The sequence below is a fragment of the Ursus americanus genome, chromosome 33 (assembly GCF_024610735.1).
Source record: "Ursus americanus isolate L20-20 chromosome 33, mUrsAme1.1.p, whole genome shotgun sequence".
In the NCBI taxonomy this organism is placed as follows: Eukaryota; Metazoa; Chordata; class Mammalia; order Carnivora; family Ursidae; genus Ursus; species Ursus americanus.
The window spans coordinates 6,052,431-6,078,076 of NC_142159.1; the positions used below are offsets into that span (position 1 = coordinate 6,052,431).

A 25,646-nucleotide genomic window follows, 5' to 3' on the forward strand; every position below is an offset into this window, starting at 1 on the left:
CATGCCAAATGAAGGTATGCTGAATTGTGGATTCTTTACATAAAAATCGGGATTTGTGAGATTTCTCTATTTAAATTGAAGTCCGCAGTGAGGGAAATAATTTTCCCAAGGTCAGGCTGCAAACTAATGGTGAAGCTACAGTCTGAACTCCTGGCCCCTGAGTTCTGTATGGCTGGATACCACCAGTCTGTACCAGTGATACCCCCACCATCCCAATCCTTTCCGTCCCTTCCCCACCCCCGCCTTGGATACCTAAACAGATTTCACTGACATACTTTCAGTTCTGATCAACTTTCCTTTCCTCCCTACTCCATACCCAGAATGTTCCCCTTCTTCCAGTGCGGTCTACACACACACTTTTTTTTTTCCCCTGCTTTACAAATCAGTGACAGCTTTCTCCTAGACATCTCCCATTCTAGGGCTTTAATCCCCTCCATTAGCATATTGGGCCCAGAGGATCCCTCGTTGTGAAATAAGCAACAGACCTAAATCCACCATATGTCCCCGATTTTTCTAGGACAGCGCCAATTTAAAATATTCCATCCCATTGTCTATCAGCCCAAGTGTCTCGATTTTTGGTTTAGAATATAATGTCACTTTAAGTGTATCAGACCCTGCTGTCCTGGCCTTTTCCAGCCATTTGGCTCTGGGGCATAACTGGGTAATCCAATTATCATTCACCTGGGATTTTTCTTCCCCTCCTGAGTCAACCCAAATGTTGGAACTGCCAGGATTTCTAGGTGAGTCTGAAAATTACAGGCTAATGAAGCAAGGAAATGCCTTCTTGCCCCTGTATTTCTCCCCCGCTCCTGCCCTCCCCATCTTTTATTCCAGTGCAGGGCAGCAGACCTGTGGCAGTGTCTGTTGATGAGGGCTTAGGTATAGGTCGCAGGGGTGTAGGGCTTCGTATCATTTCGCCTGTGAAATAGGAAGAAAGCAACTTACCATGTTGGTTATAGGGCAGGAGAGTCTGTCTGGAATCTTAAAATACCTGCACAGCTAAGTAGTTCTGGTTTCACTCAGATCAACACACTTTTATTAGACTCCTGCTTCATATAGTGCTAGGTGCTTATAAAAGTGATTTTCCCACATAGCCCCCAACATCTGGACCGGTGTCTGGAAGTACCCACACTTTTGAATCAGCTGAGAAACTGTGTTTCCCTGTGTTGCTGTACTTGAATTCCAGCCCCTGCAAGGCAGGAACCAAAGTTCCTGGCTTGGCTCATTCACAGGGGCTGGCTTGTTTCACAGAGGCTCCAGCAGATGGGCAATGGTGCTCTTTGGCACCTGCCCTTTCCAGGCCCTCTTCATCATGTGCGCCCTGCCCACCCAAGATCTGTTTCCAGGCTTGTCTTTACACACTGGAAGAATAGATGCCTTTTTTTTCTCCAGCCTTAGTCTTGAGAAAGTAGGTAGTTTCTTGGTGTACATTTCTGTTGTTCTCGAGTTGGTTTCTGTTATCCAACTGTGTTTGCTTGAGCCATCTCTCCAGTCGTCACTCCTCCTCCTCTTTTTTTTTTTTAAGCTGCTGTCTTACTGAGATGTGGCACATAGATGCTTCAGGAATATTGGTATTCCATCATGTACTTAACCTCCCAGCTTTTTCCACCTCTCTTCCAGGTCCTGACTAATTTCTAATTTATGTCTGTCAGGCATACCCAACGTATATTACTTCCACTTTCCTCAAAGTAAGGCGGAAACTCCAGCTCTTCTTTCTGTCCCAGTAATAATTCTCCTAGCTCTAGGGCGGTCAGCCATTGTCTCTCTGCATTATAGTGGAGGATAAGCTTTTAGGAAGGTGTTGTTATGCTTCTCCAGACATATCTCCTCTGTCACGGACTTTCTAGTCTAAGCTGATTGATCCCGAGACTTCTCTTCCTGCCACCGGGCCCCCTCCCCCATCTATGACCCTGTGCCTGTTACTTGCTCTGGCTCAGCCCCAGAATCCACTCTTTTTCAGACCACATCCTTTTTCCTGCCTTACTCATTTCCTGTCTCAGATACTTTGGATCCTTTAATTCTGATCTTTCCAAGAGGAAGAGAATAAACTAAGAGAAGAGGAATAAGTGGATAGATGATCTTACAAAATCGAACTATTCTTTCTCGCTCTTACGTAGGCTGTCCCCTCCCTAGGTTTTCTTGTTTAAGAAAAAAAAGAAATGGTGAGTGTCTCAGAATTAAGAACCTCTACCTGTGAGTCCATGCCTTTTTGCCTGTGAGTCCATGTCTTTTTGTCTTTTTTTTTTCCCTGTTGTGAATGTATAAAGAGGATGACTTAGAGTCTTAGACTCTTCCTCTATGTCTCTGGCCTCCTTTGGGCTGTGGGCCTCATGCTAGGCATTTGGTAACCACTTGCAGAATAAAGTTCAGCCACTTCCTATCAGAGACCTTCACTTTCAGTTCACATGGATCAGTAAGCCAAAATAAAATTTAAATTTAAAGAACCGGGGAATGGGATGATGGTTCCAGGCCTGGTAATGCTGCTCTGCACTCCTATGATACTTCCCAAGGGTTGTTCCCCCCCCCCCTTTTTGTGTCATTCCAAGTTTATAGTAAAGTTCTCCCAGCTTTCAGGGTCATGTACTGTCCAGACAGATTTGGTCCCATCCTCAAAAAGATTCTCTTCTGAAAAGATACAGCTACTAGAGAGGAGAGTAGGGAAATGAGAATAAGGAGTCTTCCTAAGTGATAGTTTCTCTTTTATTCCCTTCGTTTTGTGCCATTTTGCAACTGGAAGATGAAGATGATGACTTTTCTGTGGTCGGGAGGAATCTCGCCAAAGTGGTGGTAGAGAGATGCTATTGTGTTTTCCACCCCCATGGAAAAGCAGGGTGAGGACTGGCTGCCTTATGCAATCTGCCCCCATGAGGCCTTTGTGCCAGTAACAGGAATGACTCTCTCTGCAGTGACTTGGCACCTTGTTTGGTGGAAAGCAAAGCTGGCCTACCCCTCAAGGTAGATGTATGAACATATGTAGATTTATATTTTAAAAGTTCTTATGGCATGGTTTAAACTATAATGTGAGTCACCACTTAAAGATTCCGAGCATGTTTTCTCTTTTAAAAAAAAAATCAAAAAGTGGGCCTGTTGGGACGACTTATTCACATCTCAAATAGCTGTAGGTTTCATTTTGAGCATTAACTTATTTCAGAATTTCAGTTTGAATTACAGCTACATCAGACCACTGATTTGAGAAGCTCAGAGGCAAGCCATGCTTGGTTCAGCTTTATGACATTTGGGGAATTGTTAGGAAAATAATCAACCATTTGTTTATCCAAGACAAAAATCTTAGAGATTCTGGGCTTTTTCCCATCAATAACAAAAGTAGAGTGTGATTGACATAGTCAAGAGACGGGCTGTTTTATAGTTAATCACGAGTTATACAATTAAGAATGTTAGATTTTGGAGAAAGAAAGTGTAGTAAGAAACATAGCACATAATTTAATAAATTGTTGTTGTGTGATTCATTGTAAGACCATCTCCAGCCAGCATGATAAACTTAATAGGGTTTTTTTTCCCCTTCCCCTTCCAGATTATTTATAGTTCGTGAAAAAGGATGTGCTTTCCTTTTCTTTCAATTTCCAAATGATTTTTTAGTTTAGATAAGTCCAAAAGAAGAGCACGTTCTTTCGACGTCGCCAAGGAAAGGATTGTTATTGAAAAGGCATTGCCAGTTCTGAGAGAAATCCAGATGTTGAAGAGAGTCTCGGTTTGCTATTAGGGCTGCCTTTAAAGCAAATATCTGCTTCCTGGATGGTTTTCTTCTCAGCAGTGGAATTTATTATAGCTTCTCTTAAAAAGAGATGCCTGTCAGATGCTGTGTCATAACCAGCTCTTCTCCAGTAGGTCAGGAGGACCAGGCTTGAGACGGTTGGCAAGAAAATGAGAGCTCTTGACCACTGGGGGTTATTGTTTAGGCTTTGGTTGCATGACTATTATGTCTCAAATAGTGTATAAGTATCCCTCTTCCTGATATCCTTAGCATATTCGAAACCATCCATATGGGGCCTAAATCCATACAATCCAAATCTGGTGTGATCTGTATTCATCCAGTCTATATTAAGGCATGTTTAAACGATCAAAGCAAAGGACGCTTTAAATTGAAACATTAATGCCAGTCAAATACTGTTTTTACAAAAATCAGTGAAGTCCATGTTTTCAAGCCTCCAGTAGTCCGTATTAATCTGTACTATCAGCTGATTGGGAGCAAAGTCGGGTGATTGCAGACTCGGACGATGATTTTAGGAAGGGAGAGAGTAATGTTTGCCATGAGCAAAAATGGTCAGGAGGATTGGTTTGCAAGATAAGTATGATCTATCCCATTATATTGGCGAGACAGCCGAGGCTTTGCTTCTTCCCCACTTTCTCTGTCTCCCTTTCCCTCTCCCCCTCTCTGTCTCATTTATCTGGGAATACTAGTGTTCCTGCAGTTGGTAAATAAATAAGGCAGCGTATCAGGCAACATAGTGGCCTTTCCTTATTATCAACCTGAAAATAATGAAGGAATTTAAACATTTCTAGTTGTTTATCTTTTTTTTTTTTCAACTATTAGAAACCCATCTTCCACAATTTTATCTTCAGCCTTTTAAACTAACTTCTTTTCACGGGCTAAACTACCTCCTGGCTTTACAAATTCCATGAATTTACTGCTCTGTAGGTAAAGTGGTTCTTCACAGTCACCTTGTCTGGCTTCTGGGGTTCTGCTCTGTGTCATACCCTGAGACTCTGAAAGAACTATATAGAAAAGGGAGCGAGGTGGTTGCCTCATCCTTGGGATTAAAGACTGTAGAAGGTGAATTGAGACATTTGGTTCGCCCTGAAGGCAGGTGCATTTCTGTTGTGTTGCTGTTGTGGCAGTAACATTTCTTCCTGAAGCCAAACCCGGAGAGGGCAAGAACAGGACACCCTGAGTAGAGCAGGGTGTCTGAGGAGCATGAATGGTACCTGAGTTTGGGCCCGTGGAAGAATAGCTCTGCCCTGGAGCTACAAGAAGCCAGCCTCTGTGAGAGTGAGATTAAGGGATTAAGGCAGGTTTCCTAATACCTCAGGTTTCAGTGATGTTAGCCCTCCTAAGGCCAAGTCCAACCTGTTCCACTGTGTTGTTCCTGCCTTATCTTATTTAATCCTTACTGTGGCCCAAGTGAGACAGGTCTAAGTACCCATTTTACAGATAAGGAAACTAAGGCCTCTAGTAACTTGTCCAGGATTACAAACTAGGATTTAAGCCTAAAGGCTTTCTGATCCCAGAGTCTTAACAGCCGCTTTGCACAGCTTCTAAATGAGATCAGTGCCATGCATCTTACATATAAAAATTCTAATATTCACAGTAACCTCGCAACATAGGCAGTGTGATCCTCATTTTTACAGATGGAGAGACTAAGGCTCAGAGCAGGTACCAAGTGCTTGAAGCTCACAGATAAATCAAAGATGGAACCAGATTGCAGAATATGGACCCAGAGGCTCTGGCTCCGACCCAGAGCCAGCACTCCTTCCACTCTGCCGCTCTGACGTCCATCTTCTGTGATCTTAAGGTCTCCAGTGTAGAGCCTGTCCCGCGCGATCCAGACATTGTGTCTTTTGAAGTCCTAGCACCTGCCGGAGAACTCTGGTGGGAGACCATCGCGGAGCCCGCAACCACAGCAGTGGATCCCGCGGGCCTGGCTCCGTCTAAGTAGAAGTCTGAAACCCCTCCCTGACTCCCTGCAGTCCGAGGTAGCCGCTCTTCCCTGGTGCATGGACCCGTCCCGTGGGCAGTCACCCCGTGGTCCTGCAGGTGCTGCCGCTGAGCGCGGTCCGGTTGCCCCAGGACCCCGTGGCGGTCCGTCTGCGGGCCGGGCGGCAGTTCCCGCAGCTGTTCGGAAATCCCCCAGCGCTCCCGTTGTCCTGACCTGCGTGGGGGAGGGCGGCCGTGCGCTCCATTGAGTCCTTCCTTCGTAGCCGGGGGTGGCGGCTTGGAAAACATTCAGCTGTTGACAATTCAGCTTATGTACACCGTAGCCGGGGCTTGTGGGTGAGTCAGGAGGGCCGCGCGCTGCGCCTGTGTCCTCGGAGACGGCGGGCGCGTCAGCTGTATGGTAATGGCCGCCAGGGGAGGCGGGGCCGCCCGCCCGGACGCCTTGGCCGGAGCCGCTCGGCCCACATGCTGCCGAGCCGGGGAGCGCGGCTGCGCTCCGGTCCTCCTGGCCCAGACTCCACCGGGGCACGTGGCTGTGACACCGACAGCGGCTCGGCCTCCCTTTCCTTCTGCCGGCCGGGCTCCCCTGCAGGGACCCAGGCGCGGACCGAGCCTTGCCCTCCCGCGACTGCGCAGCCTGGTGCGCAGAGCGCCCCCCGAGAGAGCTCGGTGAGAGCGGGCTGCTCTGGGTGGCAGAGCGCGGGAGGTACTCCGAGGAGCAGGATGGTGAGGGCCGGAGCCTGCTGTGTGTCCTCGAGGTAAGGATTTCTTCTGTGTCTGACAGCTGGGGCCTTGGCGGAATCGAGAAGCTTAAAACATTGGGCGTCGGGGCCTCCTGCCTTCTGGTACTCGGGACCCGGGGCAGGACAGGGCGTGTCATTTCTCCCGTGCTACGAGCCCCTTCTGCGCGTGTTGTGGACTGCCTTCCACGTACGTGGCATCCACTCTTGCCTTGGTTCTCAAACGCACACTTCTCCTCATCTGGAAAATCAAGAGGCTAGGCTCCGGCCCTGTGTGCTCTACGGCCGGTGATCCAGAATAATCACTCGCCCCTCGCACCCCTCCCACCAAGCCTGCAGCCCCGAAATCGGGGGGGGGGGGGAGAGCTCTCTGCTTATCTGTCAAGTGCTTCACAGCCAGGTGTGAATGACCGCGGGTGTCTATTTGCATTTTAAAGAAGGTGGTTAACCAGATGAATCTCTTTGATTGATGGACTCAGTCAGGGTCCCGGGATGGAGCCACCATTCCTCCTCCCCTCGCTCCCCCGCTCCTCGTCCCCCCCCCCCACCTATTTCTACCCACCCCTTTCGCTCTCATCGCCACCCCCTCCCCCGTTTCACTTTCCCACCTCCCGCAGGGGCGGTGGAGGGATGCCAGCAAACGGGCGTTTATGAAATAGCTTACCTCCCTCCCTTTCCGAATGGCGCCAGTTTCTCGAGGCGCCCAAATAGAACTGCAGAGAGTGTAAGCGCGGCCGGCGGACGTCACCTCCCTCCGCTCGCTGTGCTGTGCTACCGCCCACCGGGCCAGCTGCTCTCCGCCTCCTGCCTCCTGGATACGGTTTCCCGGGCTGGCACGCTGCAGGTGCTCCACACGGGCTGTCTCCAGAGCTAGCAGGGCTGTGGGACTCCTGCTGTCCCCCAGCCTGGCCCCGTGACCGGGCCTGCTAAGCTGAGGCACGGAGAGCGTGAATTCAGAGCCAGGGGCCTGGAGAGAATGCTTCGTGTTGCATAAGCAGCCTTGTTTTGCCATTTGTTGGGCAGGATCTGCTGCAAGCAAATGACCCATGTTATCACCTACTTTGCTTCCTTAAATTCTTGATTAACTCCATTAGCTCTGGCTCACTCCGGCTACAGTCAAGGAAGGGTAGTTAGAAGTCTTGTCAATTAAAACACACCTCCCGTCTGGAGAAAATAGAGACGAAAGCCACGGAGCAGGCTGACTGACGGGGTAGAAGAGGCGCGGCTTGCCCTCTGGTTCCTCTGAGGTCAGGTCTTCCAGATGACTCGTTTGAGGAGCAAACACAACGAATTGCCAGGTCATCTGAAATACCCATAACAACAGTCAGTCCCAAACCAGACTCCAGCATCACTGATTTTTGGTTTTGTTGTTTTTTTTGTTTGTTTGTTTTTTACTTTTCTATTCACTTTTTTTGTCTGATTTTTTTAAATCTGCACAGGTAAAGAACATCAGAACTGGTTCTAAAATGGCCCAGGCTTTGCGTAGCTGTAGCCAGCCAGACCTCTACCTTCAGTGGGCAGGAGAGCTCAGCCTCTCTGGACACCTAGTGACTCGTCCTGTGGGCGGGGCCATTTTTATAGGAGCCTCCCAGCCTCTGACTCTAGAGGTCATCATGCCTTTCCGGATGCCTGGAGGCCGCACACATATTTCAAAGGGGCCAGGGAATCCAGAACTCCAGCCTTTGGGGCAACTTAATGCTCCTTCTTACTGAAGAAATCCCCACCCTAATGAGAAGAAATGGGCCAAGGAGTAGCTCTTGTTCTTTATAACCAGGTACCCAGAATGCCAGTCCTGTAGAAGGCACTGGCCTGACTACTCTCAAATCATTATAGCCTCAGTAGGTAATTTACAAATCTCAGATGGTGCCAAGTGCCCTGTTTGAGACTAGGGAGACCGGCAAAGACTGAGACCATGGGTTCTAGACCATCCAGTTTAACAGACATTAACTAGCTGTCCTAGAGCGGGCATGGGGTTTAGCCCCTGAAGATACAGAGGTGACAAGACAGCGCTTGCCTAAAGAAACTTGCTCTGCCTAGCAGAAGGGACCAACCCTGCAGCAGAGAATCTCACAACCAGGCTGCTGGGTGGTTCTTCCTGTTTTATCCAGCCCCTGTAAGGGCTATTTCTGCCAGAGCCTATGAATGAGACCAGAACTGAGAAGCAGCCTAGAGGCTGAGACATATAACAGCTTCCCCAGAACATACTGTCCTGTTATTCCTATCTAAAGACTGCCCTTTGTGGGCATTTTCATTAAAGGCTAGCTTCTCCCTCCCGACACCTTCACCACCACCAAAGCTTGGCCCCCCTTCCCTCCTGCAGCCTCTCGTGCTCATGGCGTCCTGGCTTCCACCTTTCAGATTCAGGTGCCTAGCTGTGTGTAATGGCTTTTGAGACCTGTGGGAATCTCTAGCAGCAGCACCAGCCTCAGGACTGGTCAAGAGAATTCAGAAACAAAGAATTCCTAAGACAGAGTCTTTCTTTATCTTTCATCTGGCCTCAGAGCCGGCAGGACAGGTTTCTGCAAGTTTCCCTATTAAGCTGCTTTCCCTCAAGCAGGCTGCAGAGCAGTCTGGGAGAGCGGGGAAGTAGATTAAATTAATCTCAGCATGCTGGGCTTGGCAGGGGGTGAGATTGTGTTTGGTCATTCCAGAAATAGCCCCAACTCCATTGTTCCTAAAGCAGACGAGGGGGCCTTGGCCTCCAAGATGACTGCAAACCTTTGTATATTCCTCAAACGCCCTCCCTCCGTCCCCTGGCTTCCGTCTCTTCTGCAACCTGCCCCAGAGTTATAATGGAGAGTGATCGTTTCTAACTTTAGGGTGAAGGGATTTTATTTGTTCTCCTGCTTAATAAGATCCTTTTTAAAAAACTTAGATTCCAAAGCGTCTTTGCTCCCCAGAGTTAAGTATCGGCTCCGTCAACTCTGAGCTACTGAACCAGTGTGTCTGTTCACTGCTGTATTTGGCACTAGGAAAGAATCTGACCTCAAGAGTTATGCCTGCGCCGCCCCGTCTCGCAGTGCCCCGATGCACATTAATAGACAGCGCTTTGCGAGACAGGAGGGAAGGGGGTGGGGGAGGAGAATCAAGCCAGGATGCAGGGATCCCATAAAAGGAGACAAGATATCAGAAGCAGTTTGGTGATGAATATCCATGAAAAGCCGGAGGTGGGAATGATCCCAGAATTCAAGGAGAATGGATTAATTTTCTAAACTAAAACAAGGGAGTCGCTTACTCCCCTCCTCCTGTGCTCTCAGTCAGGAATGTGACCGTGTTTAAAAGGAACAAAACCAAAATCGTACCAATCCAATCTCTTAGATCAATGCACTTGATTTTTGTGTTAGTATTGACCGGGTCCCTGACTTGAAAAGACACAAACAGGACACATAGGATGATGATGAACTTGGAGCCTTTTGTTCAAGGAATAGTCGAAGCAGCAAAAGGAGCTTGGCCTAGAGGAGAGAAGATACACTGTGGTCGTGAATGATGTGCTTTCTGACACCAAGAGCATTTCTTGAGCATTTCCTAGCGGGCCACTGCTGGATTATCTCATGTGGTCCGCAGAGCCACCCAGCACTGTGGGGGAGGTATTGTAATTGTCCTCATTTCACAGCTAGTGAAACCGAGGCCTAGAGAGAGTTGAGGATCTGCCCCTAATTCACTTGAGTGATAAAGACCAGTCTCTAAGCCAGGTCTAAGCCCATGTTTTTGCCCATTATACAAATATGATTAGCCTTGTTCTGCATGGTCTTAAGGAACAGAACCAGGATGGGCAGGCAGAAATTAACAGGAGATGGGTTTTTGGCTCATAGTAAAGAACAACTTTTTAATTGAACTATCCACAGTGGGAGCAGACTACTCCAGAGGCAGTTCCTTTGTCGTTGGAGGTATTCAAACAAATGCCCAGGAAGCACTGGGTAGGAGTATGATAGAGAATGTCCAAGCGCTGGTAAGGGATTGAACCAGGCTTTCTAATCTTGTGATTATAGAATCTGTAGCCCATTAGAGAAATCGGGATATTACACCGGAAGGAAATAAGCACCGTCTAAAAATAAAATGTTAACGTTTATTCGGTTTTATATTTTAACAACATTTATCATTTTAAGTAAAATATATATTTGCGTATTTAAAATATTAAATAAAAGAAAATGTAACCATGTAAATGCAGGCTTAAATGTTTAAAATTTAAAAGCAGAGAAATTTAATTTGATTGATGCAGTTCGATTGACTCAGTCCTGCTTGTTATTCACGGACAGTTAAGGAAAGATTTTGTTGTTGTTGCCAAACATCTTTATAGTGTAGAAAGACTAATTCTAAAGGGGAAAATTTCCATCTCTACCGTAAAGTCAAAGCTGTCAAAAAATTTTTTTCAAATGATTGTGAACACTTAAGAGAATTTTTCTAGCTTGCCGGCGTGACTCTGTCTCAAGCAAAAATCAATTTAAAACCATCTCGTCGTTCGTATCTCTTGGATGACTCCTGCTCAGCTCTGAAATTACCGTTGAATTACGGAAATCTGAGGAGTGACAGCATGGGTTACAGTACATTCTTCTTCATCAAACAAGATTTATTCTGGTTTATCAAGCATTAGGGCTGCTAGAAAGAAAATGAACCGGTTATAAACCTTTTCCAAAATGAGTTTATTGTTATTTTTCCATGTTCCATGTCAGGCACTGAATTCCCGTTCTTTGGTGGGATTTTCAGTCTTTTACAGGAAATAAGAGAATCAACATAAAAAGTCTTATACAAAACTCACTTAACTAATGTACTAAAATCATTTTTCAAGTATGTAACACACGCAGGTTATACTTAATATTAGTAGGCTTGTTGCAATAAAGAAATGGCTTTTTCTTTCTCTTTTCTTTTTTAGGAAGTTCCAGGTTACAGGCAACCTCAGCTCATACAGTTGGTGGTGGTAGAGAATGGTCCTGGAAAGGGGCAGGGAGGGGGTGGCAAAAGGGAGGTAAAGAAGTTTTGTACCTCTAAAGCGTGGAGCAGCTCAGGAGAGGGGCTGGCCAAGTGGAGACCAGCACACTTGTTTGTTTGTTTGTTTGTTTGTTTAAGATTTTATTTATTTACTTGAGAGAGACAAAGAGAGCACAGCTGCTCAAGTTGGGGGAGGGGGAGAGGGTGAGAATCTTAAGCAGACTCCCTGCCAATCAGGGAGCCCGACGCAGGGCTCAGTCTCACCACCCCACGATCATGACCTGAGCTAAAATCAAGAGTTGCACGCTGAGCCACCTGAGCCACCCAGGCGCCCCTCAGCACACCTTTTAGAGCGCTCTGTCTGGTCCTTCAGCGGAAGGCCAGCAAGCCCGTGGGGGAAGACCTCAGGCAGGAGTGTCCACAGAGGGGAGGACTCTGTGGTTGGCTGAGGACCAGACCGTATGGAGCTGAGAACAGGGCAGGGGGCTTGATCAAGAGCTGGGGGCCAGCAGATGCAGCCTAGAGCCCCACAGCCTCGGCGACCTTGGGGCGAAATTGAATGTGTTTGTATCTCAGCGCATGACCCCAGATAACCAGCCTCCGGAAAGCACTGTGTTCAGTTGGGGCCCAGCCCTCTTGTTCCCTTGGCGTTCATCTCTGGGGTTCAGTACTTTGACATTTCACAGGATGCTTAGAATCGAATCCTTCTCTGTGGACCTTCATAGAAGGTGTAATCTCTCTCTCCCCAAAACCCCATCATACCCCAAGCCCCTATATCTAGTGCAGCCTTTCGTCTTCGTTGTAGAACATCACTTTAAATACGTTTTCTCCCTTGAACTGAAGTTGACCTTGTTTGTCCAGATCAATGTTGACCAAGGTCTTAACTCCCCAAAGAGAATTCTTGTCTGTTTAACTTGGTCGTACTGTTTTTAGCACAGTTGGGAAATTAAGAAATACTGCTAGCTGATTAGCTGCCTCGTTGCGGAGCTGATTATAGTCGCACTTGGTGGCATGTCCATGGACCCTACCACTTTTAAATAGGTCACTGAGGGAGGGGACTGCTTGGTTTGCATTGTCGTTTGGCTCCGTGGAAAAAGCCAGGCACATGCTGAGTCCCTGCTGTCCTTCTGCTGCTCTGCACCTGGTTCTGACCTCCCCTGCTTGTGTTTTCCTACTCTCCCTTGTACAGAGACAGGGCAGGGCATTGTTCATGCACTGACCGACCTCAGCAGCCCCGGCATGACCTCAGGGAACGGAAATTCTGCCTCCAGCATCACCGGCACTGCCCCCCAGAATGGTGAGAATAAACCACCACAGGCCATTGTGAAACCCCAAATCCTGACGCATGTTATCGAAGGGTTTGTGATCCAGGAGGGGGCGGAGCCTTTCCCGGTACGGACTACTTCTTTTCCCCTCTTTTTTTTTGTTTTTTTTTTTAAGTATATTTTGGATGTGTATTAGAATATTTTTACATTTCCATGTAAAATTTCCAAAAATGTAAACAGTTTGCTCTTTCCTTGCTGATTTTCCCCCAAGAGAATATCAGAGCCATTTTCTTTCTAGGATTGAGTGTCTTCCTACGGTCCAGAAAGGATCAGTGGTTAGGAATAATTGGCAAGGCCCCTTGGTTAGAAGGGTCCACACACAGACTCAGCTGTGTCCCTGCCTGGTGTTGTGTGACACCCCCCCCCCTTAGTTAGAAGGGAGTTCACATTGGGGTGTTCGGAGGCAAGATGGTGGGTTTGGGGAAATGAGACCTTGTTCAGTTTTGAATGCCAGCACCTCTGAGTGGCAAAACTTGAACCAGTTAGAGAAGAAAAGGAAAGTGTATAGAATCGAATTTTCAAGATGTGTCTGAAATGAAGCTAAGAGAACAGGGTTGTAGCCTGAGCTGCTTTTCTGGGGTCAGAGCCTAGAAAAGAGTGAATGAGAGTGAGGGGCTCTTTAAAAAGGGCACAATCAAATGTCTGCAGGGAAAGCATAAGACCAAAGGGAGATATAAAAGAATCAAGAAAATGGCTTACTAGAACAAAACACCCCGAGCTGATTCCATGCAGTGTGAGTTGGTGAGGACAGGGGGCGCTGCTCTGTGGGTGAGAAGCCCAGAGCGGGGGCGCGCCGGCCTCTCCGGGAACGAAATTAACAGACTGTTAGAGAACACCATCTTCGTGGGATGCCATCTGCCTCTTGCACATTCTTTGGGTCCATGAGTGGTTTGAATAGTCAGCGGAAGACTCGGAGCTTGATGAACGGAGCTGAGTGAACTGCCCTTCTAAAATGCCAGACGACAAATAGACTCTGGTCCCCTTTCCCTCTGAAGGTGGTTCACGGCCCATGGCAGAGAAATAGCCCCGGGGCACCGTGGCTCTCAGGTGCTCCCGCCCTGCCACGTCCCCTCCCTCATTAGACTAGATCTTTGGCCTGGCCTCCTGGTTAAACGGAAGCCAGCCGATCTCCCAGGGTGGATACAGACTGAGTAACCGCCCCAGCATCACCCTAGAGATCTAGCCACCAGGCCGCCTGAACAGAGGCAACAAAGGAAGGACCGGAAGAGCGAATAAGCCAGTCTGGGATCCTGGCAACCACGGAGGGCATTTGCTCTGTGGCCCAGAGTCCATGTTCCTACGCGCCTCCACGGTTGCCTGACCCTCTGGCTTGGGTAGAGCAGCGATACGGTGGAGGGCAGGAGGAAACCAAAATATGGCTGCTCAGTCTCCTGTCTCCCCCGTGTACTCACGTACGTGGCCTAAGCTGTATTCCTGCTGGTGACATGTGAGCCCCGGGTCCCGATGGTGGTTCTTCTGGTGGTGTGGGAAACCTGGTTTCTGCCTCCATCTCTGCCCCTTAGTCACTTGGAAGTGTAGGTATTTTCCTAACTTCCTAAGCCGTCCATTGGCCCTGGATTGAAGCCATTGCTGCACTTTGGTGACAGTTGGCATCTTGCCTCATGAGCTACGCAGCAAAATAGGGCCTTGAGCAAGACACTCGGATGATGGCGTAGAGGCTGGCGTCTGTGGCTAGCTGTGTTATATGTGTAATTTTGATGAGGCTGGAGCGCAAGGAAGCCTCTCCCACCTAACCCTCATGGCCTCCGTGTCATCTTGTCCTCTAGGTGGGACGCTCGTCCCTGCTGGTGGGGAATCTCAAGAAGAAGTATGCACAGGGGTTCTTGCCTGAGAAACTTCCACAGCAGGATCATACCACCACCACCGACTCTGAGATGGAGGAGCCCTATCTGCAAGGTAGGCGTCTCCCACCCTGAGCGCTAAGGCCTCCTGATTCGGCCCATGCGGCCAGGAAGGAGATAGGGCCGCAAAGGCCGGCCGTACACACTTGCTCTCTGGGTATCCGTGGAGGAACTCTGCCCAGGGAGTATGTAACATGTCAGCCCATTAAACATTTCTCCCGGTCCCTTCTCAGCCCCTGTCCCTAGAAAATAGGGAAGAGGGGAAAGTCGCTGCCCATGGGGAGCTATTTGTCCCCTGCCTCTCCCGCAGCCCCACCCCAGCCAGCCACGGGATCCCAAGCGTTGCTCTTCCCACTGGAATCATTGGCAAGGGGTGGGAGTGGCACAGGCAAGGGTGTCCTCCTCTCGCCGCCTCAGCGGCTGGCTCTCAGGCAGCCCAGTGGCCGGCAAGGACCACACTTACAGCCCGAGCCACTGACCAGGTGGGGGCCATGGAGGCTACAGAGCTCCTGGGTTCTGGGATCCAGGTCCCCAGGGAACTGGTCAGGTCAGGTAGGGTAGGACAATTCCAGATCAGTTATGAGAGCACCCAGCGTATGGGTCGTAAAGAGGGGTCCTGATTCTTTACCACCTGTGTTTGCCTCAGGCTCAGAGCGCTTGGGGAAAAAACCTGTCAGGTGTCCAAGGGTCATCACCAAACACCCCTGGGTACTTTCCAGGGTGGGGGAAACAGCCCTTTCCAAACCAGTGGCGAAAGCAGTTGGGCATTTTCCAAGCTCGTCCACCACGGCGTGTCACAGTTACGGGGACGTGAGCAGAGAAGGCAGGCCTCGTGGGGGGCTGTCCAGGGTCTTGTGGGAGTTGCTCCTCTTTACACTTACCCCAATTTCCACACTTTCCAGAATCCAAAGAGGAGGGTACTCCCCTCAAACTCAAGTGTGAGCTCTGTGGCCGGGTGGACTTTGCCTACAAGTTCAAGCGTTCCAAGCGCTTCTGTTCCATGGCGTGTGCAAAGAGGTGAGTGCCCTCAGCCCCACGGCTGGGCCAGCCCCTCCCTCTCCGCAGGATCGCACCCCAGGTCCTACCCCCCTTCAGTGGTAGTCCATCCTGGAGCCCCTGGGTGTAGCTTAGCTGCGGGCCAGTTTCTTCCGCCTGCCTGAAAGCAGCGCCGTGTCACTAATCCGCCGGGTACTGGAGCCCAGAACTCGAGTGAGCAGCCCCGGGTCCAGGGAAGGGAAGCAGTGCTTTAGCTTGGCTGCCCTCCTGGGCCCCACTGAACCCAGACTGCCCTTGGCGGCTGCTGTCCCCTTAGGGTAAGCCCTGCACCAGAAGCTTCGCCCAGAGCCCCTGCACTAGTGAGAGATGTTCTGTGTGTGAGCTTTCACCCTGGGCGGGCGCGGCGTCGTGTGCTGAGCGCCTGCCCCGTGCCAGGCACCGCACTAGGCAGTCGGTGCACACGTGTCATCTCGTCTTCAGAGTAACCGCGAGGCAGGGATGACCGCTGGCCCCTCACACACCAGGAAACTGAGGCACAGAGGGTGAGTAACTGTGCCCAGTGTCGAGTCAGGGAGTTAGACTCATCTGACCCTAGAGCCCTGCGTGGTCTTCGTACCACAGTGGAAGAGGCGTTAACGCTGAAGCCCTGGGCCCTCAAAAGAGTAGAAATCTCTAGACCCCTCCGCGGAAGTGCTCTGCGTGCCGGCTGGAGTAAGGCTGTCCTCAGCCCCGTGCTGGAGGCCATCAGGGTGCCTCAGAAGCTTGGCCAGGCTACAGGCGGACCTCGTTTTACTGTGCTTCGCAGATAGTGCATTTTTTACAGATGGAACGGGTTAGGCAAGTCTGTTGGCGTCACTTCTCCAACAGCGTTTGCTTATTTTCTGTCTCTGTGCCACGTTTTGGTAATTCTCGTAACATTTCAGACTTTTTCATTATTACTATATTATGGTGATCTGTGGTCAATGGTCTTTGATGTTACTATAATAATTATCTTGGGGTGCCACGAGCTGCACCCACGTAAGACGGTGAACTTAATCTGTAAATGTCTGTGTTCTGACCGCTTCACCGACGGACTCTTCCCCCATCTCTCTCCCTCTCCTCGGGCCTCCCTATTCCCGGAGACACAACAATATTGAAATTAGGCCCATGAATAACCCTACAGGGACCTCTGAGTGTTCAAGTGAAAGAAGTGTGGTGCGTCTGTCAGTTTAAATCAAAAGCTGGAAATGATTACACTTCGTGAGGAACACTCGTTGAAAGCTGAGACAGCCGGAGAGCTAGGCCTCTTGCACCAAACAGCCAAACTGTGAATGCAAAGGAAAGTTCTTGAAGGAAATGAAAAGCGCTATTCCAGCAAACACACGAGTGGTAAGAAAGCAAAACGGCCTCCTTGTCGATGTGGAGAGAGTCTGGTCTGGATAGGCGATCCAACCCCACCCAACTTTCCCTGGAGCCAAAGCCCAACCCAGAGCAAGGCCTAACTCTCTTCAATTCTGTGAAGGCTGAGAGAGGGGGGGAAGCTGCAGAAGAGGAGTCTGAAGCTGGCAGAGGTTGGTTCATGGGGTTTAAGGAAAGAAGCCGTCTCTATAAAATAAAAGTGCAAGGGGAGGCAGCAGGTGCTGATGGAGAAGCTGCAGCAAGTTCTCCAGAAGACCTGGCTCAGGTCAGTGATGAAGGCGGCTGCGCCAAGCAGCAGGTTTTCAGTGCAGACCAAACGGCTTTCTACTGGAAGAAGATGCCATCCGGGGCTTTCATAGCTGGAGAGGAGAAGTCCGTGCCCGGCTTCAGAGGACAGGCTGGCTCTCTTGTTAGGGGCTAATGCAGCTGGTGATGAAGTTGAAGCCAGTGCCCGTCTACCATTCCGAACATCCTAGGGCCCTTAAGAATTGTGCTCAGTCTACTCTGCCTGTGCTCTGGCAGCGGAACAACAAAGCCTGGACCACAGCCCATCTGTTTACGACATGGTTTAGTAAAAATTTTAAGTCCCGTATTGAGACCTACTGCTCAGGAAAAAAAGATTTCTTTCACAGTGTTACTGCTCCCTGACCGCGCACCCGGTCAGCCCTGAGCTCTGATGGAGATGTGCAGCGAGTCACGCTGTTCTCATGCCTGTAACACATCGTCCGTTATGCAGCCCAAGGAGCAAGGAGTAATTTCAACTTTCAAGTCTTTTTTTTTTAAAAATGGATTTTGTAAGGTTCTAGTTGCCATAGATACAGATTCCACTGGTGGATCTGGGCAGAGTCCATTAAAAACCTTCTAGAAAGGATTCACCATTCTAGATGCCATTCGGAACATTCAGGATTCAGGGAAAGTGCTCAAAATATCAGCATTAATAGGAGTTTAGAAGAAGTTGATTCCCACCCTCCTGGATGACTGAGGGGTTCGAGACTTCGGGGGGGGAAGTAGCCGCAGATGTGGTGGAAACAGCCAGAGGGCTGGCGTTCGCAGTGGAGCCTGAGGATGGGACTGAACCGCTGCAATCTCATGATAAAGGCTGAACAGGTGAGGCGTCGCTTCTTAGGGACGAGCAGAAACTGGGGTTTCTCGATGTGGTTTCTTAAGGAGTCGTCACCTCCTGGCGAAGATGCCGCGAAGATGGTTGGAATGACACCAAGGAATTAGGAATAGCGGATGTTCCAGCCGTTGAACTAATTTGTACACTCCTGTTCTTTGCATCTTTAATGATCACTGTACCTGTTGGGTTATATTTCACGACTAAATCTTACGTGTGTGAAGCCGCCTTTGGGATGTCCAGCAGGGACAGCTGTTTTCATGCTGCTGTTGTTGTGGTCGCCGTCCACGTGGTGTGGGCCCTCTGATTCCGTGGCCTGGAACGCAGGCGCACGACAGTGGCGTGAAGGCAAGGATTACATTGAACATCACCTGTTGATAGCATTAAATCGATTTGTAAAAATGGTAAATGTGTCTGGGATATTGATGATTTCAATAAAGTTGAGAACATTTTAAAGTAAAAAAAAATAGAGTATCAAATAAACTGAGTTGATAAAGCAGCGGCAGAGTTTGAGAGGATTGACTCCACTTTTGAAAGAAGTTCTCCTGTGGGTGAAACGCTCTCGAACAGCATCACACGCTACAGAGAAATCATTCCTGAAAGGAAGAGAGTCCATCGATCGATTCGGCTAACTTGTTCATCATCTTTTTTCCCTTACAATTTTTTTAAAAAGATGTATTTATTTATTTGAGAGAGAGAGAGAGCCCACGTGTGGTGGGTGTGCACACAGCTGGGGGGAGGGGCGGGGGAGGAGAAGCAGACTCCCTACTGAGTGTGGCACCTGATACGAGCTCGGTCCCATGACCCTGAGATCATGCCCTGAGCTGAAACCGAGAGTCAGAGCCTCGCCACCCAGACGCCCCCATCGTCGTCTTAATAAATTCCGGTATAGTGTGAACTTCACTTTTATACGTACCAGGAAACACAGTCATCTGACTCACTTTCCTGCCAGTCCGACCTGGACCTGAACCCGCAGTAGCTCGGAGGTGTACCTGTATTTTCCAGCAGGACAGTTTCCTGGCACAGGTGATACTTAGTGCAGGACATGTCAGCCGTGAGTTCCATGATCCAGGTCGTTGTGTCAAGCACTGTACGCACATTAGCTCGTCCAGTTGTCAGAGCAAGTTTAGAAAGGGAGTCCTCTCATCCCCGGCTCCAGATGAGGAAACTGAGGCGCAGAGGTCAAGTGCCTTGAAGTCACCCCGCTAGTAGTAAGTGGTGGACTTAGGAGCGGGGCACGTGGACGGACTGAAATACTGCGGGAGAGCCTGGCTGCTCCCGTGCTGCGGGGGGCCCACACACCCGTGGCTGTCTGACTTCCCTGTTTCGCTAACTCTGGCAGGTACAACGTGGGGTGCACCAAACGAGTGGGGCTCTTCCACTCGGACCGGAGCAAGCTGCAGAAGACAGGAGCCACGACCCACAACCGCCGTCGGGCCAGCAAAGCCAGTCTGCCGACACTTACAAAGGATACCAAGAAGCAGGTGAGAGGCCGGCAGAGCCCGAAGCTCCGTTGTCAGAAGTCCCCACCAGCTTCCCTTCCTGACAGACCCGGGACACCCCCACTCCTTTTCTGCGGCTGACTTAAGTCTGCTCGTCGCGTTCTCATTTCTCACAAGCCGCCAGAGCAAGCCCTTCCCAGGCCCCGTCATAGGCCCCTGCATTTAGACCCACGGACCCGTGTGAGGTGATTTCCTGCGTCAGGGACCCTGGCCCTTCCTCGCCCCTTCCCTTCCAGTTTGCCTGCATCCTTCGGGGGCCTTGGAAATGGGGTCTGCCCTGCCCGGCCCCATGAAGAGACAAACTGTCCCCTTTACCTTGTGTCTTAGGCGGAGGGCCAGGTGAGGAGGCAGCCCACGCCCTTCCCCCTACTCCTCGCTGCCGCCTCGAATGCAGAGCCCCGAGTTCTTGCAGCCTCTCCCAGGGACACGCTGTTCGTTACAGACGCTCGGGTGCCCACAGCGCCGTCAGCTGCTGAGGCTCTAAGTTGCACCGCAAGGGCCCCCGGCCTCGTGGGACGTTTCAGAGCCTGATAGTTTGTGCCGCTTGTCGTCCCTTGGGTCGTAAGCCTCGTTAAGAATCTGACGAAGGCCGAGACCCAGCGTGCACACGCACGGGAAATTCTACGTGCTGTTTCATAGGCCATCCCCGCAGCCTCCAGAGCCCTGGTTTAGAACCCCGCATCTAGAAGAGACGATAGACGTGGGTAGAATCCGATCAGTGCGATGCACGCGCCGGTACCGGGAGGGACTCCCTGTTCGCCGGGCCAGCGGGGGGACAGCCCAGAGCCGCTTGTTGATCTAAGGGTTCAGAGGCATGTAGTCGTAGACAGGTAGGCGGGGGAGGCTACCTGCCTTCGCCCGCCGCTCCGCTGAGGCCTAGAGTCGGTGTCGTCCCGCGTCCTGAAGCCGGCGGTTTCTCTCTGCTCGCAGCCAACAGGCGCCGTGCCCCTCTCAGTCACGGCTGCGCTGCAGCTGACGCATAGCCAGGAGGACTCCAGCCGTTGCTCGGATAACTCAAGCTACGAGGAGCCCTTGTCGCCCATCTCAGCCAGCTCGTCCACCTCCCGCCGGCGACAGGGCCAGCGGGACCTGGAGCTCCCTGACATGCACATGCGGGACCTGGTGGGCATGGGACACCACTTCCTGCCAAGCGAGCCCACCAAGTGGAATGTGGAAGATGTCTACGAATTCATCCGCTCCCTGCCAGGTAAGGCCCGTGGGAGTCCCGTGTCGGACTGGAATGGTGACCCGTGGGGGCAGGGGGGCCCTCCCCTCCCACCACCAGGAAATGACTCAGTTAGTGACTCAGGCGCAGGAACAGCCGTGCAGAGATGAATCGGTGCGATCCCTGCCTGGAAGGACGTGCGTGCTGCTGCAGGACACGGCCGTGAATGCTGTCCTGCGGCTGTAATTCGCCGCATTTCCTGGCATGGCGAGCGGTCGTGCAGGGGCGACAGGTAGCTTGTGTCTGTCCTGGGACAGTGGACGAGAGGAGTCAAGTGGGAGTGTAGGAAACCGGTCGAGGAGCACGTCAGTGTAGGAGGAGGTAAGCCGCGCGACCGTGGGCAGGCGGGCCTCACCGGTCGGAGACGTGACCCCGGGGAGCGGCTGGAGCGGGGGCGCACAGACCCGGACGTGAACGATGTAGGGAACCGCACAGACGCTGCTGGGGGGCACACGTGGTTCTCAGGGCTAGAATTTAGAAGGGAACCTTGGAAGACATGCCTCACATTATTCACAGATGCTTTCAGGGGGACCCCAGCTTCTCGACTGTCGTTTGTGCCAGTCGTGCCCAGCTGCTGGCCATGTGAGGAATGGACGGCAGCCACAAGCCTGTTACTCAGAGACCCGCGTGGGAGCCGTGGTCGAGAGCGCAGACTTGTCTGTCGGAACTGGGCTCACATCCCGGGCTCTGCCCCTCACTCCAGCGCCTTAGTCATCTCTTGCCTTGTTCCCGGAATTTTTCACCACGCAGCTACCACCACGCAGCTACGGTGGCTCAGGAATGTGGGAGTGGCTTGGCTGGCCGTTTCTGCCACAGGGTCTCTTGTGAGGTTGTGATGAAGGTGTGGGCGCAGGCTTCCCTGGGGCCGTAGGATCCTGTTCTAAGGTGCCCCATGCCCCTGATTCTCACGGAGGGTATGCTGCCCACGGGAGGTCTCCGTTCCTCTCCGTACGGGCCTCTTCAGGACACTTGTGCTTGCCTGTTCTTAGGACACGGCAGCCACTTTTCCCCACGGGGGTGACCCCGGAGAACATGGTGGAAGTTACTGTGGGCTTTTGATCTAGACTCAGAAACTACATGGTGTCACTTTAACACAATCACACAGGTCATGCCCACGGGGGCATGAAAGGGAAGCCAGGTTTCTTTGGAGCTGTTTGAGGGCTGGTTACCATAGTTCACCAGTCGCTGGCCCCATGATTCATGTTCCTCCCTCAAGCAGAACACACTCACCTACCATAGACCCCACAAATCTCATCCCATTGCAGCAGTAATTCAAAGCCCAGGACCTTTCCAGCAAACTCCTGTCCAGGTGTGGATGAGCTCCTCAAACCCAGGTCCTCCCGATCTGAACACCTGAGAACTGGAGACAACACGAACCCAAGCTATGGTGGGATAGGTACAGGATCACCGCGGCAGGCACGCCCGTTCATAAAGGGGAGAATGGTGCGGGGGCATACAGGACTCCCCCATCGTCCCAGTTCTGAAATCCGGCAGGGCACGTGTTGGCATTTCCCTGATTATGACTCCAAGCCTGGGAGTGATTATCTTTCCTTCTTGCGTCCACCCTCTGAGTCCTCCTTCCCTTCCCAGGCAACGTAGCCCGAGCTTCCAGCAGACTAGTTTCTCAGCCTGTTCTGCTGCTCTTCATTTTCTATGACCTCGGACCCTTCCGGTTCAAGCAGTGGTTATGCCAGTACAGTTGTCTCAAAATCATGGTGGGCTTCCAGTGCATCTTGTTGGGGTTCACTCCATGAGACAAAAACCATACCCAGAATGCTCCACAGTAAGCTTTCCTCTCTGTTGGCTTCTTCAGAAGTGAAGGACAGTGCCCTTAGTATCTTTGAAGCTCGGCTGTTGAATGGCCAGGACCCAGGAGGCACGCCCATAAAATCCTTCGAGAGTTCTCTGAGGCAGCACCTTCGAGAGCTTCTAAGGTCTTGGCAAGAGATCTGCCACGCCCTCAGTTCCATCTCTAGACCATATTTTCTCACCTGTGTCCCGGATTTGATCTTTGCCTAAACTACTTCTTAGTTTTGGCATCGTTTGCAATCTGGAGAGGCCAGGGATTTTCAAACGAGCAAATCCTAGCTCCTTGATTTCTAACAGTTTCGCCTTTGCCTCGTCTGTCCTCGTTTTCCTGCGCCCAACGGTCAGAAGCCAGGCAGAGCCTTGAGTGTTCTGCTGGAAACATCCTCCACTAGATGGCTCCGTCCGCGAGGCACATTACACTTACGTGTTACACCCGCAGCAGGGTCGTGACGTTTTCTCCATTTCCCAGCAAGGATCCATTTCTCCCAAGTTCCAGAAACAGTTTCCTTTCCCTGAAGCCTCATCCAGTCTCCTCACAGGCCATCAGACTGCTGTCTGGCCCCTCAGAGTATCTTAGACACGTCACTGACACTCCCCTCAGAGTCCTTCCGGCTCCCACCCACTGCCGCTCCCCAGGCTTCCAGAAACCAGAATCTGCATTCATTACCCCAGAGTGTCATGGTTTACCCCAGGTTCCGTGGGTCAGGAACGCGGCTTAGCTGCATGTGGGTCAAGGGGTCAGATGGCAGCCAGAGCCGCGGTTGTCCGAAGGTCTGGAGCCAGAGGACCCGGTTCCGGGGTGCCCTGCTCACATGGCACAGTGCCAAGCAGCCTCAGTTCCTCTCCACGCGGGCCTCTTCTGAGTGCTGCTGGAGTGTCCTCATGACATGGTCGCTGGCTTTCTCCAATGGAGACTCTCTGGAAGAGCAAGGTGGCAGCCGCTGTGCCCTTTGCGACCCGGCCCAGGAAATCACATGCTGTCACTCCCACAGCTCCTTGTTGCCCGGCCGGGCCGGGCCCATTCGTCGAGGGGGCCTCTGACCAGGGCATGTGTACATAAGAGACGCGGGTCCCTTGGGTGAGGCACTTAGCCTCTCCCGGGCTGTCACAGGAAACAGCCTCCCTCGAGGTGTGGTCAGGAGGGTTCGAGGAGGTCACGCATCTCCCGGGCGGTGAGCGCCAAGCGTGCGCGCCAGCAGCTCTGACCCCGTGCGTGCTGCCGTCCCCCTCAGGCTGCCAGGAGATAGCGGAGGAGTTCCGGGCCCAGGAGATCGACGGGCAAGCCCTGCTGCTGCTCAAGGAGGACCACCTGATGAGCGCCATGAACATCAAGCTGGGGCCGGCGCTGAAGATCTATGCCCGCATCAGCATGCTCAAGGACTCCTAGGGCCGGCCTGCGGCTGCGGCCGGCTCCTCCTCCGACGAGCGGAGCCGCGCACACACTCCTGGGGCCCAGAGCCGGGGCCAGTCGGAGGGAAGGGCTCTCCCCGTGGGGCGTGGCTGGGGAGGAGGTCTTGGCACCCCCTCGGTGGCTCTCAGGGGCCTTTCTTTCTGTGGGAGGGGCAGAGAGGTAGGTGGCGCAGGAGATGGGGCTTTATGCTTGTAAATACTGATAGCACTGGCTTCCTCCAAAGTCCCAATACTCTAGCCCCACTCTCTTCCCCTCTCTCTGTCCCCCATTTTCCAGGGGGTATACACGGTCAGGGCTCCCCAACCAGAGTTGGGTTACTTTCAAGGGCAGCTGTCGGGCCTGGATAGAGGCCTTGCAAGCCCTTGCCTGCCTTTCTCCCACTTCTTTCTCCAGGCCTGGCTAACTCTTCCGTTGCCGGCTTCTCCCCCTTCAGCCCGTTTCTGAAGCAGCCGGGGGTTCTCCCCCTTCACCGTCTGCAGGTGGAGAGAGAGAAGCTGGGCCCGGTTTGGCCACGCCTGCTGGCACGGACGCCTTAACGCTGTGTGTGTGACTGGATGACTGTGTAGGAGCCTGGACTGGCAGATGGGCCCAGAGCCACCCTCTGGCATCTCCAGGTGTTTGTAGCAAACAGCCACTTAGTGCTTTGTCCTGGACTCCACTCAGCCTCAGGACGGGGAATAGAAAAGAAGGGCAGCCTCTGTGCAGAGAGGCGAGATCGGAAGGCGGCGAAGTTCAGACGGCTTTCCTTCGCAGAGTGGGCGCGCGGTCTCCGGAGTCCTCCCCACGCTGTGAAGTCCCCCGACTGCCCTGCTGTGCCACAGGCGGCATTAAGGGGGCTGCCGTGGGCCGCCCTGGGAGCCCCAGAGTGGGGGCCCAGAGAACGTCTGAGGGCAGAGAAGAGCCGGGGTGACGTTGCCGTGAAGAAAGCAGCCTCGGGCCTCCCGCTTCCACACTTTGCCTCTCGAACTTGCTAGCAATTTGAGCTATCTGCGGAGGAGGCAGGGCAGGAAGGGCGAGGGCCTGCCTCTGACTTGCCCTGCCCTCGGAGGCTCCTGGGGGAAGAGCGGGGCTCTCCCTGGGAAGAGGGGGCACCTTTCTCAGCTCGTTCTATTCCCCACTCACACCCCCAGGCAGGGTTGGAAATGAAGGACTTTTTTAACCTTTTGTTTTTGTTTTTTAAAAATAAATCTGTAAAATCTGGTTCTCTGGTGCCTTTCTCCACGGGCTGCTTCTCCTCCAGAAGGCGAGGCGTGCTCCCCTGGGTCGGGGGTAGGCCGATCTCCTTAACCGGACAGCGTGCCCGCCGCGCTGTGCTGGGGTCCCGTCGTCTGAGGGCGACCTTAGCCCCATCGAGACATGCATACACGGCCTCGTTTTCACAGGTGTCTCTTGGAACGGGAGCCTCCGGAGCCCCTCAGCTCTGAGGCCCCCGCCGCCCGCCTTCCCGCAGGGGAGACATGATGCTGTCGGGCCAGGAGCGCACCCCTTCGGTGGTTGCCGCTGGGCAGCCCGGTGTCCCGGGTAAGCCCCTGGGTCGGCTTTGGCTCACTCAGCACTTGCATGTTTGGATGCCGGGCTAGCTCCTTGTTAGAGTCACCGTCCTCTCCGTCCTCCCCGAGGTGATGCCTGGGCCTTGAATAAAGAAGAGAGGGCACAGCAGA

The 25,646-nt window shown here is 52.0% G+C and overlaps 1 protein-coding gene across 4 annotated transcripts in view; it reads left to right on the forward strand.

Moving 5' to 3' along the window:
• Positions 1-25,185, forward strand: part of PHC2 (polyhomeotic homolog 2) — a 109,958-nt gene extending 84,773 nt beyond the window's left edge. For 3 of the 4 annotated variants that reach the window (XM_087858613.1, XM_087858612.1, XM_045782160.2), the window contains 6 exons: positions 12,530-12,732; positions 14,453-14,582; positions 15,430-15,544; positions 19,381-19,522; positions 20,471-20,747; positions 23,807-25,185. In XM_087858613.1, coding sequence (XP_087714739.1) covers positions 12,530-12,732; positions 14,453-14,582; positions 15,430-15,544; positions 19,381-19,522; positions 20,471-20,747; positions 23,807-23,961 — 1,022 coding nt within the window. In that variant the 3' untranslated portion in view covers positions 23,962-25,185. Of the gene's footprint in view, positions 1-6,309; positions 6,433-12,529; positions 12,733-14,452; positions 14,583-15,429; positions 15,545-19,380; positions 19,523-20,470; positions 20,748-23,806 lie in introns of those variants that run through there. The other variant, XM_045782159.2, reaches the window with a different exon arrangement.
• Positions 25,186-25,646: the final 461 nt, after the last annotated feature.